Source organism: Triticum aestivum, chromosome 4B (assembly GCF_018294505.1).
Source record: "Triticum aestivum cultivar Chinese Spring chromosome 4B, IWGSC CS RefSeq v2.1, whole genome shotgun sequence".
In the NCBI taxonomy this organism is placed as follows: domain Eukaryota; kingdom Viridiplantae; phylum Streptophyta; class Magnoliopsida; order Poales; family Poaceae; genus Triticum; species Triticum aestivum.
This window is the reverse complement of record NC_057804.1, coordinates 69,048,854-69,061,823: the sequence shown is the minus strand read 5'-3', so window position 1 is coordinate 69,061,823 and position 12,970 is coordinate 69,048,854. Positions and strand designations below refer to the sequence as shown.

At 48.0% G+C, this 12,970-nt stretch overlaps 1 protein-coding gene across 1 annotated transcript; it reads right to left on the bottom strand.

Annotated features, from left to right (window-relative positions):
• Positions 1 to 3,455: 3,455 nt before the first annotated feature.
• LOC123091065 (dihydrolipoyllysine-residue succinyltransferase component of 2-oxoglutarate dehydrogenase complex 1, mitochondrial) lies at positions 3,456 to 8,755 on the bottom strand. Its single transcript, XM_044512464.1, has 13 exons — positions 8,519 to 8,755; positions 6,359 to 6,419; positions 6,245 to 6,272; positions 6,009 to 6,076; positions 5,847 to 5,921; positions 5,722 to 5,777; positions 5,568 to 5,612; positions 5,201 to 5,452; positions 5,023 to 5,117; positions 4,471 to 4,561; positions 4,280 to 4,390; positions 3,979 to 4,173; positions 3,456 to 3,886 (listed from the first exon to the last, which is right to left on the bottom strand). Exons 1-13 carry the CDS (start codon positions 8,564 to 8,566, stop codon positions 3,695 to 3,697), a joined length of 1,317 nt encoding a protein of 438 aa, XP_044368399.1. The 5' UTR covers positions 8,567 to 8,755; the 3' UTR covers positions 3,456 to 3,694.
• Between the last annotated feature and the right edge of the window lie 4,215 nt (positions 8,756 to 12,970).

The window sequence follows — 12,970 nt, the reverse complement described above, 5'->3', positions numbered from 1 at the left end:
ATCCATCGGCGGCCGTCGTATTTTTTTTTCTTTCACTGCAACAGCAGTGTCTCAGATTGGCAACTTGTGGCGGTCCACGAAAACGATCTGACTGGCGGATCACCACGGCGCTTCCGGCGACCGTACGCAACCCTTAGCTCTTGTCTTGATCCTGTAGAATCAATCACAACTTCTGATTATAAACAATGAACACGTCAGCTCTGCTAAAAAGCTGTCCCATGCCGAGTCATCTTGCGCGATTCTTCCGCATCGGTTCTTCTTCATCCGGCTAATCGCAAACTTCTCGAAACCTTAGGGGAGATCCCTTCAAGAACTCAACACCACCGTGCGCAGGCCCCACAGTGGGCGCCAACTGTCGTGGTTTTGTCACGGCAGATGTCCTTAGTGTGAGGACTTAGTCGCGAGGCCAACGCATCTATGTGATAGCTTGAGAGGGGTTGAGCGGAATCGAGAGACGCAACACAAGACAGGGATTTAGACAGCTTCGGGCCCCGGGAAACATCATCCGGTAAAAACCCTACATGCTGTTTGAGGCTAGGTCTCATTATCATCACGAGGGAGTCGCCGTAAACCGGCTCTCCTCTTTGTGTCTAGCCCTAGAGATTATTGATTGTTGTCTGTCCCTCTTTGGGGAGCCCTGCCCCTCCTTATATATGTTGAAGGGGCGAGTTACATGTGGAGTCCTATTAGGATTAGGACTAGTCTATCTCTAATACAAACCGGATACAAGTCCTGGTCTTAACTCTTTGTAAGGTAAATATTCCTTTCCTCTTAAACCGGCCCACCATAATATGAACCGGCCTTCATGAACCGCCAGACGGGCCACCGGGTCTTGTCGCTCCTCTGGCCCGCCTGCCGGATTACCAATGAACTGTAAACCGTCTGGTCTGTGCAGGTCACCGGTGAATCGCCAAGTCCGGCCGGCTTATCCTTCCGTCCGGTTTACGCCGCGGGGCATATCCCCGACACAATTGCGTATCATATACATATTAAAGAAGGGGTAAAGAGCCCCTTCACAGTACATATCAGATTTACGAGTGCTAGCCAAGCACTCCACACCCTCCCAGAAAGCCTCCTAGCTCCAACTACGAGCTTCTCCCTCGATGGCACTGAGGGCATCTCCAGTCGCGCCCCTAGGAAGGCCTCCTCAGGCGTTTTTTTCGCGCCGGCGCTGAAAAAACGGCCCAGTCGTGCCCCAGGAGCCCGATTTTCGCCGGCTTGGGCCGAAAACAGCGCCGGCGGACCCAGCCCGAACCCGGCGCGCTGGGGGCGCCCGGCGGCGCCGGGCGAACTGTTTTGGCGCGAAAAAGCCGCGAGCCCGCCGCGTCAGCGACACGGCTCTCTTCTCGGCCCTTCGTCGTCCTCATCGCCTCGTTTTCCGTGACGAATCAATGCCAAAGCTGCCGCGCTGCCGCACCGGTCAGCCTGCACCATTGATGCCTCACGGGCGGCGCAGTGAAGACCGGACGACGCGCGTCCCTCGCCCTCCCTCGCCCGCCACGCGTACACACGGTGACACGCGCGCCTTGGCCTATATATGAAGCGCCCCGGCGCACTCGGCGACTCACACTCTCCCGCCGCCGTCGTTTCCTCCCTCTTCTCTCCTCTCTTTCGCCGTCCCCAGTTCACACCCATGGCCGAGCGCTTCCCAGGCGACGGCGCGGCGGCGAACGGCTTCGGCCGCCGCCATCTTCACGAAGACGAGGCTCGCCTCCTTTACGAGGCCGAGTACCCGGTCCCGCCGGACATGCGGGTGCCCGGGACGTGGAGGATCAGCGCGGGCGGCGTGCCGGTGCCCCCGGTACCGACCGGCGCGGCGCGGCGTGCGGAGATCGCACGCATCCGCTCGAACCTGCCGCGTGCGGCGAGGGAGGCGCCACGGTACGCCCCCGACAGCCCGCTCTGGGAACCTTACTTCCGCCGCCGTCAGGCCGAGCAGCTCGAGGCCACCAACGGCGTCGTGCCCTCCGGCAGGCTCAACGCCGCCGGCCGGCGTCTGTGGTGGGGCGTGCCCGGGCGCACGTTGGAGGCCGTCCTCGAGTACATCGAGGGCGGCAACACGCCGCGCCTGGAGTACCCCGCTCCCCCTTCCTTCTCACGCCGCCGGGGAAGCTCCTGGACCCCGAGGCGCATGGAGACTGGGGGGGTCCTCCTCCTCGTCCGACGGCTCGCCCTGCCTCCGCCCTGTCAAGCCGGAGCCCCAGGACACGCCGGTCAGCGCGCGCACCCGCAGCTCCGGCGGCGCCAACGCCTCTCCACCAACCGGCCGCTTCGTCCTCGCCGAGCCCAAGCCGGAGCCCGTCCTCCCCGCAGAGTACGAGGAGATAGCCCGGCGCGGCTTCTCCGACGAGGACGCCATGTGGTGGGCGCGGGACGACTACCTCCGCGACGAGATGGTCCGGCAGCGCCGGGCCCTGGAGGAGATCGCCGCCCGCAAGCGTGGGCGCGAGGACGAGCACGGCGTCGTGGTCCTCGACAGCGACGACGACGACGACGCCCCCGGTCCGTCCAACCCGCCGCGCCAACCGAGGGAGGGATGCAGCAGGGACGGCGGAGGCGGCGACGACGACGACGATGACGACGACGACTACACGCGGTTCTACCGCCTCCTCGGCATGTAGAACCGCGTGGGCGGGCGGCAAGGGAGACGGCGGGCGGCGAGGGAGACAGAGGGGGTAGCCCGCGGTAGTTTTTTTTTCTTTTTTATAAAATATGTTTAAGTTTGAATGAACTCGCCGATGTTTGCATTAAATTTGAGCCGTTTTTGCGCCGTATTTGACTTTTTTGACTAACCGTGGGCGCCGCGACTGGGGGACATCACGCCCCCAGTGCGCGGTTTAGCGCCGGTGCGCCCCCAGGGGGCGTTTTTTTGCCCCTCCTGGGGGGCCAACGGCTGAAGATGCCCTGAGCACCGCTATCTTGGATGGCACCACTCCGTCCAACACTATTGCATTGCGGTGCTTCCACAGTGACCACATGGTGAGGATCAGCACCGCTCTCGCGTTTTTTCCTTTTCGCACACCACTCATTCAGCCGCACACCACAAGTGAAACGGTTGTAGGTACATCAAAGAATCTTGCAAGAATGTTGCCATCCACAACCACAGGGTGTTGGACGTTGGAACACATTTCAAGAATCACTGACTGAATTATGCACAGATTTCATTTCACTTGCAGACGACTCATCCGCTTGCAGAGACCTAGAGTGTTTGTCGTGCAGAATCACGGGAAAACTTCACTGGGAACCTTGTGTCACTAGAACTAGAATGCGAAAAGGATGACCTGAGAAACTTAAAAAGCTCAAATAATTTGCTGAATTCTACTGGATATTTAGACACGGCAATTCAAAATTGCAAAGGTGGGAAATACACTGGAACTGTCAAGATCGAGCACCTGCCTGATACCAACCAGGCGTCACATGTCATAATTATTATCACGTTAAATGGCACAACAAAGTTGAGGAGGGTGTCCATATGCTATTGTAAATCATGATATGTTTAGGGAACCAGTACGTCCCAACAAGTATCACCTCAGAAAAGGGAAACAAATTCGTTGATGTTTCTCCTACAATTCAGAGGCCAGCAACCGAATTCTCAATTGTTGGAGAAGCGACTACGGCATGAGTCAAAATTTTGTGTACAATTATTCCGAAATCAATGAGAAGCAATCTTTTACCCCAGAAGAAACAAATGGAACTATATGTCAAGGAGCAACCTCCGTGGATCTTCAACCACGTCCTTGATGCGGCGCAGAAACAGGACAGCTTCTCTGCCATCTATCAGCCTATGGTCATATGTCAGTGCAAGGTACATCATTGGCCTCGCAAGGATGGAGCCATCCACAACCACAGGGCGTTGGACAATAGAATGCATTCCAAGAATTGCTGACTGCATTAGACACGGGAATTAAGGGTTGAGTTAGGAGGTGAATTGTAGGATTTTAACAAAGAGACAAAGAAGGCAGCAAACAAAATGAGAACCTGTGGAGGGTTGATGATAGGTGTGCTGATAAGACTTCCATAGACACCGCCGTTTGAGATTGTGAAGGTTCCCCCTGCCATCTCATCAATTGATAATGCCCCCTCAGTTGCCTTCTTTGCAAGGCTGTTTATCCCCTTCTCAATGTCAGCAAAGTTCATTCCTTCCGTATCACGGATAACTGGCACCACAAGACCCTAAAGCAAAATGACATTCATATCACATTATGACAGCAGGATGCATGGTAAAAACAACGCTGGTCAATCGGTAATTCAACCTAGAGAAGGAAAAAGGTGTCAGTACCTTGGAAGTGCCAACAGCAACACTAACATCAATGTAGTCTCTGTAGATGATGTCATCGCCATCAATAACAGCATTAACAATTGGCTGATTTTGAAGCGCAGAAACAGCAGCCTTCAAAAAACAAGTGCATTTAGGACGACCCAGGAAATTACCGAAACAATTGTTTAAGCTGCTCATCAGATTGCTACTACCTTAACAAAGCAGGACATCAGACCCAATTTGACACCATGCTTCTTAACAAACTCATCTTTGTAGTCAGTCCGCAGCTTCATCAAATTGGTCCTAATGCAATGAAGAAACAGTTGTAATAAAAATGAAACAACTTATTCAGGGACGTATCAGCAGCATATAGTAAAATAAAGACATACCAAGAAAGCATTAGAAGATAAGCACAAAGATGTAAACTCAATAGGACAACTATTATGGAACATAAATACTTTTTTCGTACTCTTCCGACTAATTATTTTGGAGCATAACATGTTTGAAGCATACTTACACATTATTTATACTTGATACAGTTTAATGGTGCTTCATTTACACTTTACAGACTCATCATGTCAACCCAAGGACATAATGGAGAGGGACATTGTTTTTGGAATAATGTTAGTGGAGAAATTTGGGCAAGTTTGGTGTAACTTAGGCTCACACAGGTGCCAAAAGCCTGTGATGCATTCATGGGTACACCAACCACACTGACACTACAAAGGTACAGATATTAGAAAACAAACGACTGATGAACTTACATGTCAACTTCGTTGAATGTAGTCAGTAGTGCAAAAGTGTTCTGAGAATCCTTCAAACGATTTGCTATACGCTTCCTGAGCCTTGGCATTGACACCTGCACTTATCACAATCTAAAAATGATGTCTCCATAGCATGTCTGATCAACCATATATAACCAAATGACATGAATGGCCTTACCCGTCTCTCTCTTTCCTTTGGAGGGAGCTGAGGTTCTGAGGGGGAGGCTAGTTTTGACGCCTGTGGTTTGACAGATTCTACTTTTGGTGATTTTGCCTCGACCTTAGGTTTTTCTGGAGGAGGTGGTGGAGGGGTCTCCTTCTGGGAGGTCTCTTCAGATGGTGCAACATGGGCCTCACTTGGAGCAGCAGACTTAGATATCACGGCAACTTTGGTACCTGGAGTAACAGTGTCACCTTCACTGGCAATGAACTGCAAAGCACTGATGTGATCAGGAGAGTAACCATACTGCTAAATACACAATTGAGGTAGATTGTGGGCTGTGCAAAGTAAATTTGAAATCACAAAATGCTTGGATGGCAGTCACCTTTTCAATTACCCCAGCTTCTGGACTGGAAACATCTATTGTAACCTGAAAATAGAATGGAGCACTTCAATTTTAAGGATCGTTCGATCACCAAGAACAGCAGAACAAACTAAAAACAGGTATTAAAATGGGAATGAATGAGCCAAAGCATCACCTTGTCAGTTTCAATCTGAGCTATCGCCTCATCAGCTTCAACTCTATCACCAGGTTCTGCAGCAAATAACATGTCAGGAGCATAAACATTGACGACTTGAATCACAGAGACAGACAGGTGCATACTCTTTAAGAAATTGGCAAGGGTTCCATCAGTGACAGATTCACCCATGAAGGGCACAACAGCTTCAACCAAGTCACCTTAAGACAAAGACAAGAGATGATAAAGAATTTGTCAGGCAACAATTCACTATTATTAATATCCTCTACAGGGCTGATATACCTTACCATTCTCTGAAGCAAATGATCTACTCCAAATTTGATAAGGAGAAGCATTTCGAAGGAAATAGCGTTCACTACAACAAATCATTAGAGGTCATACTTTATTCAATGACAACAGTGGGTTTTATAACAGTGTATAAGTGATAACAACCATCAACTAGACACAATAAAGTTTTATCAGTAAATAACTTATACAGTACAATCACAAAATGATAAAATGAAGCACAAAGGTTGCTCCCTACCATGTTGGCTTTGGAAGTCTCGGAACACCTGCGATGAAGATTGCAGAAAAGCATTAGTTGCTAAGGAAACTAACAGTAACCAACTTCGAAAGTAACATCTGTAGAGCTACTAACCTTCAAGTAACTGAGTGCTGAAATGTCTAGCATGTCTAGAACTCTGGAGCAAACTTAATACCTACAAGCGCACTAGAACCATTAGAACAACCTACCAAATTTAAGCATACAAAAGTAAATGAACAAAGGGTAACTATATAACTCTGTAGAAACAAATTAATGCGAAAGAAATTAGTTTTTGGCACTAAGCAGTGCCATTTACTCATTTTTCTACCGGCTGTGCCACAGACAATGTGGTCTGGTCGTGCATGTCAGCAACAGAACCAAGTGGCAAAAACAAAATTTCCCAATAGAAAAGAAAAACAGAGGTTGTGTGATGTACTATTATGTTATCGCTCGTATGTGAAGAACTCAATCATCTAAAAATTAGTGTAACCAACAAACAAAATACAGAAACATGACAGTGTGGCACGGTTGGACTACCCTAGTGACCCACTTAACGTGTTTAAGGGGACTACACGTGCATTTTCAAATTAAATGCATGTAGATGGACCCATTGCAAGTTCAAGGAACATAAGTCCACTTCACTCTTACTGCATCTTACAGTTGATCCAACCATCAACTGATGGCAAAATCCAACTAAAATAGTTAACAGATCAACGAACATGCGTACAACAGGACACATCTGCATTTATGCACTCAGCTTACGTGCGAAACTCTGTCTGCTTAACAAGGTCATAGAATTCCCAGACTACAAGATTAAGTTTCAGATATGATGAATTGGCTCATCTAGTTGAGCCATAGCATGCAAGCTCTTGTACACACATCCCCATAGTTCCCCAAATGTGTAAATCATATCAACAACTCGCATTCACTTTGCAGCATCCAGGTTTCGTTCGATATCTAGAAATTATTATAGCCTGAACTCTGCTAAATAAGGCCAAAATCAATTATGGAAGCAAGCAATAATTTGGCATGTATTCCGATCGTCACAGGTTATTCCTTCAATGTGGCTTAATAATTCTCTACAGATCGAATCAAGATTATCTTTGTCCAAAAAAAATCAAGATTATCTGACGCAAAAAGGACAAAATCTCTACAACCCATATGACGTCAAAATCCACCACACCTACCACCCGTAAAACGATCTAAAACGATCTGACAGAAAGAAGGGCTTTGAATTATTAATAAATTCTGCACAGACGACGTAGAAGAGACAGCAAATCTCCTCCACGGCAACCAAATCCTAGTGGTTCAACCATCAAACGATGTCAAAATCAAACTTAACTAGTTGACAGATCACTGAACATTCATATAAAAAAAGCATCTGCATTTGGGTACTGAGCTTACATGTGAAACTCTGAGCTCTAGTCTGCTCAATCAGGTCAAAATATCTTGCAAGCTCTCCTAGACACATCCTCCACAACCAGTTTAGCTGACCTACTTAACGTTTTTTAAGGGACCTAAGCATGCATTCTAAAAGTAAATGGATAGATGGACGACCTGATGCAAGTTCAAGGATGATAAGTAAACCACCAAACAATTGCAAAATCAAAATAAACCGGTTAACAGATCACAGAAATGGGTACAAATCTACATTGGAGAAGTTAGTATGCGCGTGAAAAATTGAGCGCTAGTCTACTCAAACAGGTCAATGAACTCCAAGGCTACATACATTACTAAGTTTCAGACATGACAAATTCCGAATTTCTTAACCATATCAACAACAAGCATTCACTTTTGCAGCATACACGTTTTGGTGGACATCTAGAGATCGTCAACCTGAACTCTGCCCAGTAAGGCAGAAACGAAGCGTGAGAAGAAGCAAAAATCTGGTATGATCTCCGATCGTCTCAGGGGTATTCCTTCATCACGGTTCAACGATCCTCTACGGATCAAATCAAGACTATCTGACGCGAAAAAAAAAGGGGTAAAATCTCTACGCCCCAACACGACGCCAAAATCAGACGTGCCACACTCGCCGTAAAACGATCCGAAGAAAATCAATTCTGCGCAGGCGACGCAGAAGATTACAGAAATCCTTTTCGCACAGAAAATACGAGGAAAGCGACGGTAAATCGCCCCCGTGGCAACCAAGCCCGTCCGCGGAAACCGCCCGGCAGATGATCCCCAATCCGGCCGAATCACCGCACCAGATCACCCGGGACATGGATACATGTATGAGAGGAAAAGGAGAAGAGGGGGGGAGGGAGGGGTTACGGCGGCGGGGCGGCGGAGGAGGAGGCGGGACGCGAGACGGGACGCCATTCGCCGGGGGGTGGGGGATCTGCGAGGGCGACGAGGTGGAGGGGAAGGGAAGGGAATGCGGGCTCTCCTAGGATGGAGAGGATGGGATTCTATTCTATTCTATTCTGTTTCGCCCCTTCGCTTTTGTAAATGGTCTTGGTACGGGAAGCAAAAAGATATTGTTGTTAACCTAAAACTAACTCGGTGCAATTTGTCGCCGCGTCCAGCCTCTGCCTAACCCCTTCTTCCTCGAGAAAACAGATTTGGCCCTCTCTTTTTAAATTTGGTTTTACATGAGAATGAGATTTGGCCCTTTCACTTAAGGTGGATTTGGTGGAATGCTCCAATGGGCCAAATAATGTGTGGACCGCAATAGCCAACGAATGTTAACGGGAGGCATCGACACTTGCGAACGTTTTTATGAAAATTTACATTGTCAGAGGATGGTAATTTCTTCATAAACACATGGCAGTTCCTGGCAAAATAAGGATACACTCCAAAAAATATAATGGGTTCGATTGAAGAAATTGCGAAGTTCTGCACATGAAAAAATGTTTGTATTGCCATCCTCTTCCGGCGAACGTTCACTGAATAATATTACCCGTATATTTTGCAGAGTAAATTTCAGATGTATTCGTCATCTATCACAGCAAAATTTACATCCACGTCCGTGGACCACCTAACGACAACTAAAAGCATTGGGGCAAGCCAAATGCACGCCGCAATCATCGTCCCTTCCTCACCGGTGCCGAACAAAACAAAACTTGTTGTAGTAGACAGTGACGAAATAATCATGTTGATGCCTCACTTGGTCGTCGCACCAGAACAGAACTGATGAAGGATCCAAATTGTAGACTAGGTCCATAGAGATCCATCGAAAACCAACACCGGCCAAATCGACACGAGATCCACCAGAGGCACACCTTCACATGTCCTCCGACGACGCTAGGCGCACCATCGGGACGGGTCTAGGTGGGGAGGAACTTATTCCATCTTCAGAGAACCGCCGTCGCCTCACCTTCTTGAGGATGACACAAACCCTAATCGACGTAAAAAAAACACCTAGAAAATAGAGCACGAACTCCCCCGTGAGTAAAGACCGAGATCCACCGCGTCTCCGTGACCCTAGAAAGACAGACGGGCGGCAATGCCAATGGGAGGCAGAGAAACTCTAATCACCTGGACAGTCCCGATAGGAGCAGGGACAAGACCTTCCATCTTGACACTGTACTCATGCGCAGAGTTGATACTGTATTTATGCACAGTGCTTTCATCTTGACCGCTTGATTTGTAAGACCTGAACCTTGCTACTGCTAGACCCTGGTTTCTTTATATGAATCGGAGAGGGTAATGCCTCTCTTTTGCTCAAAAAAAAAACAAAAATCTTAACCGCTTGCTTTTGATCGGACGCCTCACCAAGACCAAGTCAGGCACTGTAGCCGTGACTTGGCTTGCTGAAGTCATTTAATTTCCCCAAATCCAAGAAGTATACTCTTTTTTAATGAAATAATGCCCAGCATAGCACAACGCATGTCAGTTGGTAATGTTCCGGCAGCAGGAACTTGTTGCGGGTGGACGACTTCCGAAAACTGTTCAACGTCTGGCGGCTGCTAATCTAGGCGGGCCAACAAGAAACAATTCATGGTCGTCCTTGGGAAACTTCCTTGTTTCCTTCCACTGCAACTCCTCTTTCTTTCATCTCCCCTTGCACGACGGCTCTGCCACGAGGAGCATGCACCGCACGAGTACGAGTGTACGACCATGACCTCATGAGTTTAACCAACACGTATTTTCCCCTAAAAAAAATCAACACGTATTTCCACTCGCAAAACAACACCAACACATATTTCATTCCTTTTATGGGATTTCAAAACAAAAATCATTCCTTAAAGGGGTTTCAGGTCATCTAATAATCATTTTGTACTCCTAAGTTTCATGTTTGTGACATATGACCTCATAGCATCTCTAGCAGACCCACTATTCTGCGAAACTGTAAATGCAGCTTACAGTTCGCGCGGGGCGTCCATAGAGGCTCAAAATCACCGTGGCAGATCAGAAACTGTATCCAAAACCGTAAAATTTAGAAAGCACGTTTTCACGTGAGAAATTTATGCAAAAACTCGCCGGAGCATAGATCATTCGTCTTCTTCACATAGGGGCAGGTCGTTCGTACACAGCATAGATATATTACATAAAAGCTCGCCGGACCTACGCTACCGTAGCACTACACAAAAATGGAGCTCACCGAGCTCGTGCGGTAGCTGACCAGCGGCGGCGCTCAATCGGAGTCGGAGGAGTCGAGGTCGATGAAGAACTTCGCCTGTTCCGCCTTCATGAAGCGCAGGTGCGCCTCCTTGGACGCGTGCACCTGCCACGTCGCGACGCCCGTCTGGAGGAACATGTGCTCGTACTCGAGCTCGCCGGCGCTCTTCGGCCTCCTCCTGCTCCCTCGCCGACTGCTCCAGGACGAGACGCTCAAGGTGCTCCTCCTACCCCGAGGGGAGGTAGTCCTCGGGGCCAATCACGCCTCGACGCGGCGGTTCGTCGCCCTCGAGCTTGACGGCGCGCGGCCTGAGCTCCTCCGGCTCTCTCTTCATCGGAGTGAGCCGCGAGCTCGAGGCGCTCGCGGACGAGCTCCCCGCGGCAGAGGAGCCGGAGGAGGCATGGCGGCGGCGGGCGAGCTCGCGCTCGAACGCCGCCGGCGGCCGGCTATCGCGGTTGGGCCACCTCCGCGCGCCCCACTTGCGGCGGCGTCAGATCTGGCGTGGCGGCGGTGCTCCGCCTCATCCCCGGAGCTACCATACCCATCCATGGCTTTTTCAGACTCGCCGGCGGCGAGAAATCGGGCGGAGGCGGAGGGGAATCGCGGTGGAGGCAGATAGGGTTTGACCCTATCCGAGCAATGAAACCGGCTGGTTCCTATTCGGCGCCCTCAGCGCCGGATACAATGTTAATCGTACAGGGCGCATACCCCCTTGCGACCCGCGCCATAGCAGTTCAGCGGCCACGTGATAACCACCCTGCCACTCAGCATTTTGTGATCAAGTACATTTTCTTACGTCTTTTGTTCCTTCTTTTCTTTTTCTTTCTTATTTTCTTTTTCTTTCTTCTTTTCTTTTTCTTTTTCTTTTTTTCCTTTTTCTAATTCGTAATGTTCATCGGATTTCATGAACTTTTTTTAAACTTTGATGAACTTTTTCTAAAATTTGATGAACTATTTTTCAAGTTTGATGAACTTTTTTCAAATGTAGTAAACTTTTCTTCAAATTGGATGAACATTTTTCTATTTTTGTGAACTTTTTTGCAAACGCGATGAACTTTTTTCAAATTCGATGAACTCATTTTTAAGTCAATGAACTTTTTTCAAATTTGATGTTTTTTTGTGAATTCGATGAACTTTTTTCAAATTTGATGAAGTTTTTAAAAAAATCGATGAACTATTTTCTAGATTTGGTGAACTTTTTCGAATTTTGATGAACTTTTCTCAAATTCGGTGAACTTTTATTATATTTCGATGAACTTTTTTCAATTATGATGAACTTTGCTAAAATTCGATGAACTTTTTTTCAGATTGGATGGACTTTCTTCAATTTTGATGAACTTAATAAACCAATGAACTTTTTTAAAATTTTAAAAAAGTTCATTTCTTTTTAAAAATGTTTTCCTTTGATTTTTTTAGAAAAGTTCACGTATTTAGGAAAAAGGGAAAGGAAAAAAGCAAATAAAACCGTTACAGGAAAAGAGAAAAAAAAGGGGAAAAACAATGGTTTGGGACGCTTCCCCACACCAGGGGCTTTGCGAGCTGGAGAAAGGATAAAAGAAAGGAAACGAAGTCTATGAAGACAAGTCATTTGATGGTGTAGCAGTTCATGCACTGATATTTGAAGGGTGAGGTGCTGAGTTGTTCGCTGAGAGGCGCCTGCGCCGGCCCAGTAGACATCTCCTTCAGGCGTCAGGGAGCTGTTCGGGCGCATAAGGCGCCGAACAGGAGCTCTCATGAAACCGCATATATACCGGTGCGGTGAGAGTTTTTGCGGGCCGCGGTAAAATATTTACGGTCCGGGCCGCGGATGCGGTTTCTTCTCTGGCCAGAAAAACGGGCCGAACCCGTATACTTGCCGGAATTATACGGGTTCGGCCCTTTTATGGGGTCTGGTAGAGATGCTCTCATTAGTAGATTTTGGACCCTAATAAGTGTTGAACGTCGGGAGCACATGGCAACTTCAAACGTTTTTAATGCAAGTTTAGTGTAGTTGTCAAGCATGGTAACTTCGTGCTTCAGTTTATTCTTACAGAAATTTCTCGTGTGTCAATAGAATTTGTCATCCTTACGTGACTGGAATTGACATCGAAAAACGTTAGGACCAGAGTGCCACATGAGACCTAGGGCGGCATTAGACAATGACCGGAGAAGGAGCCGAGATG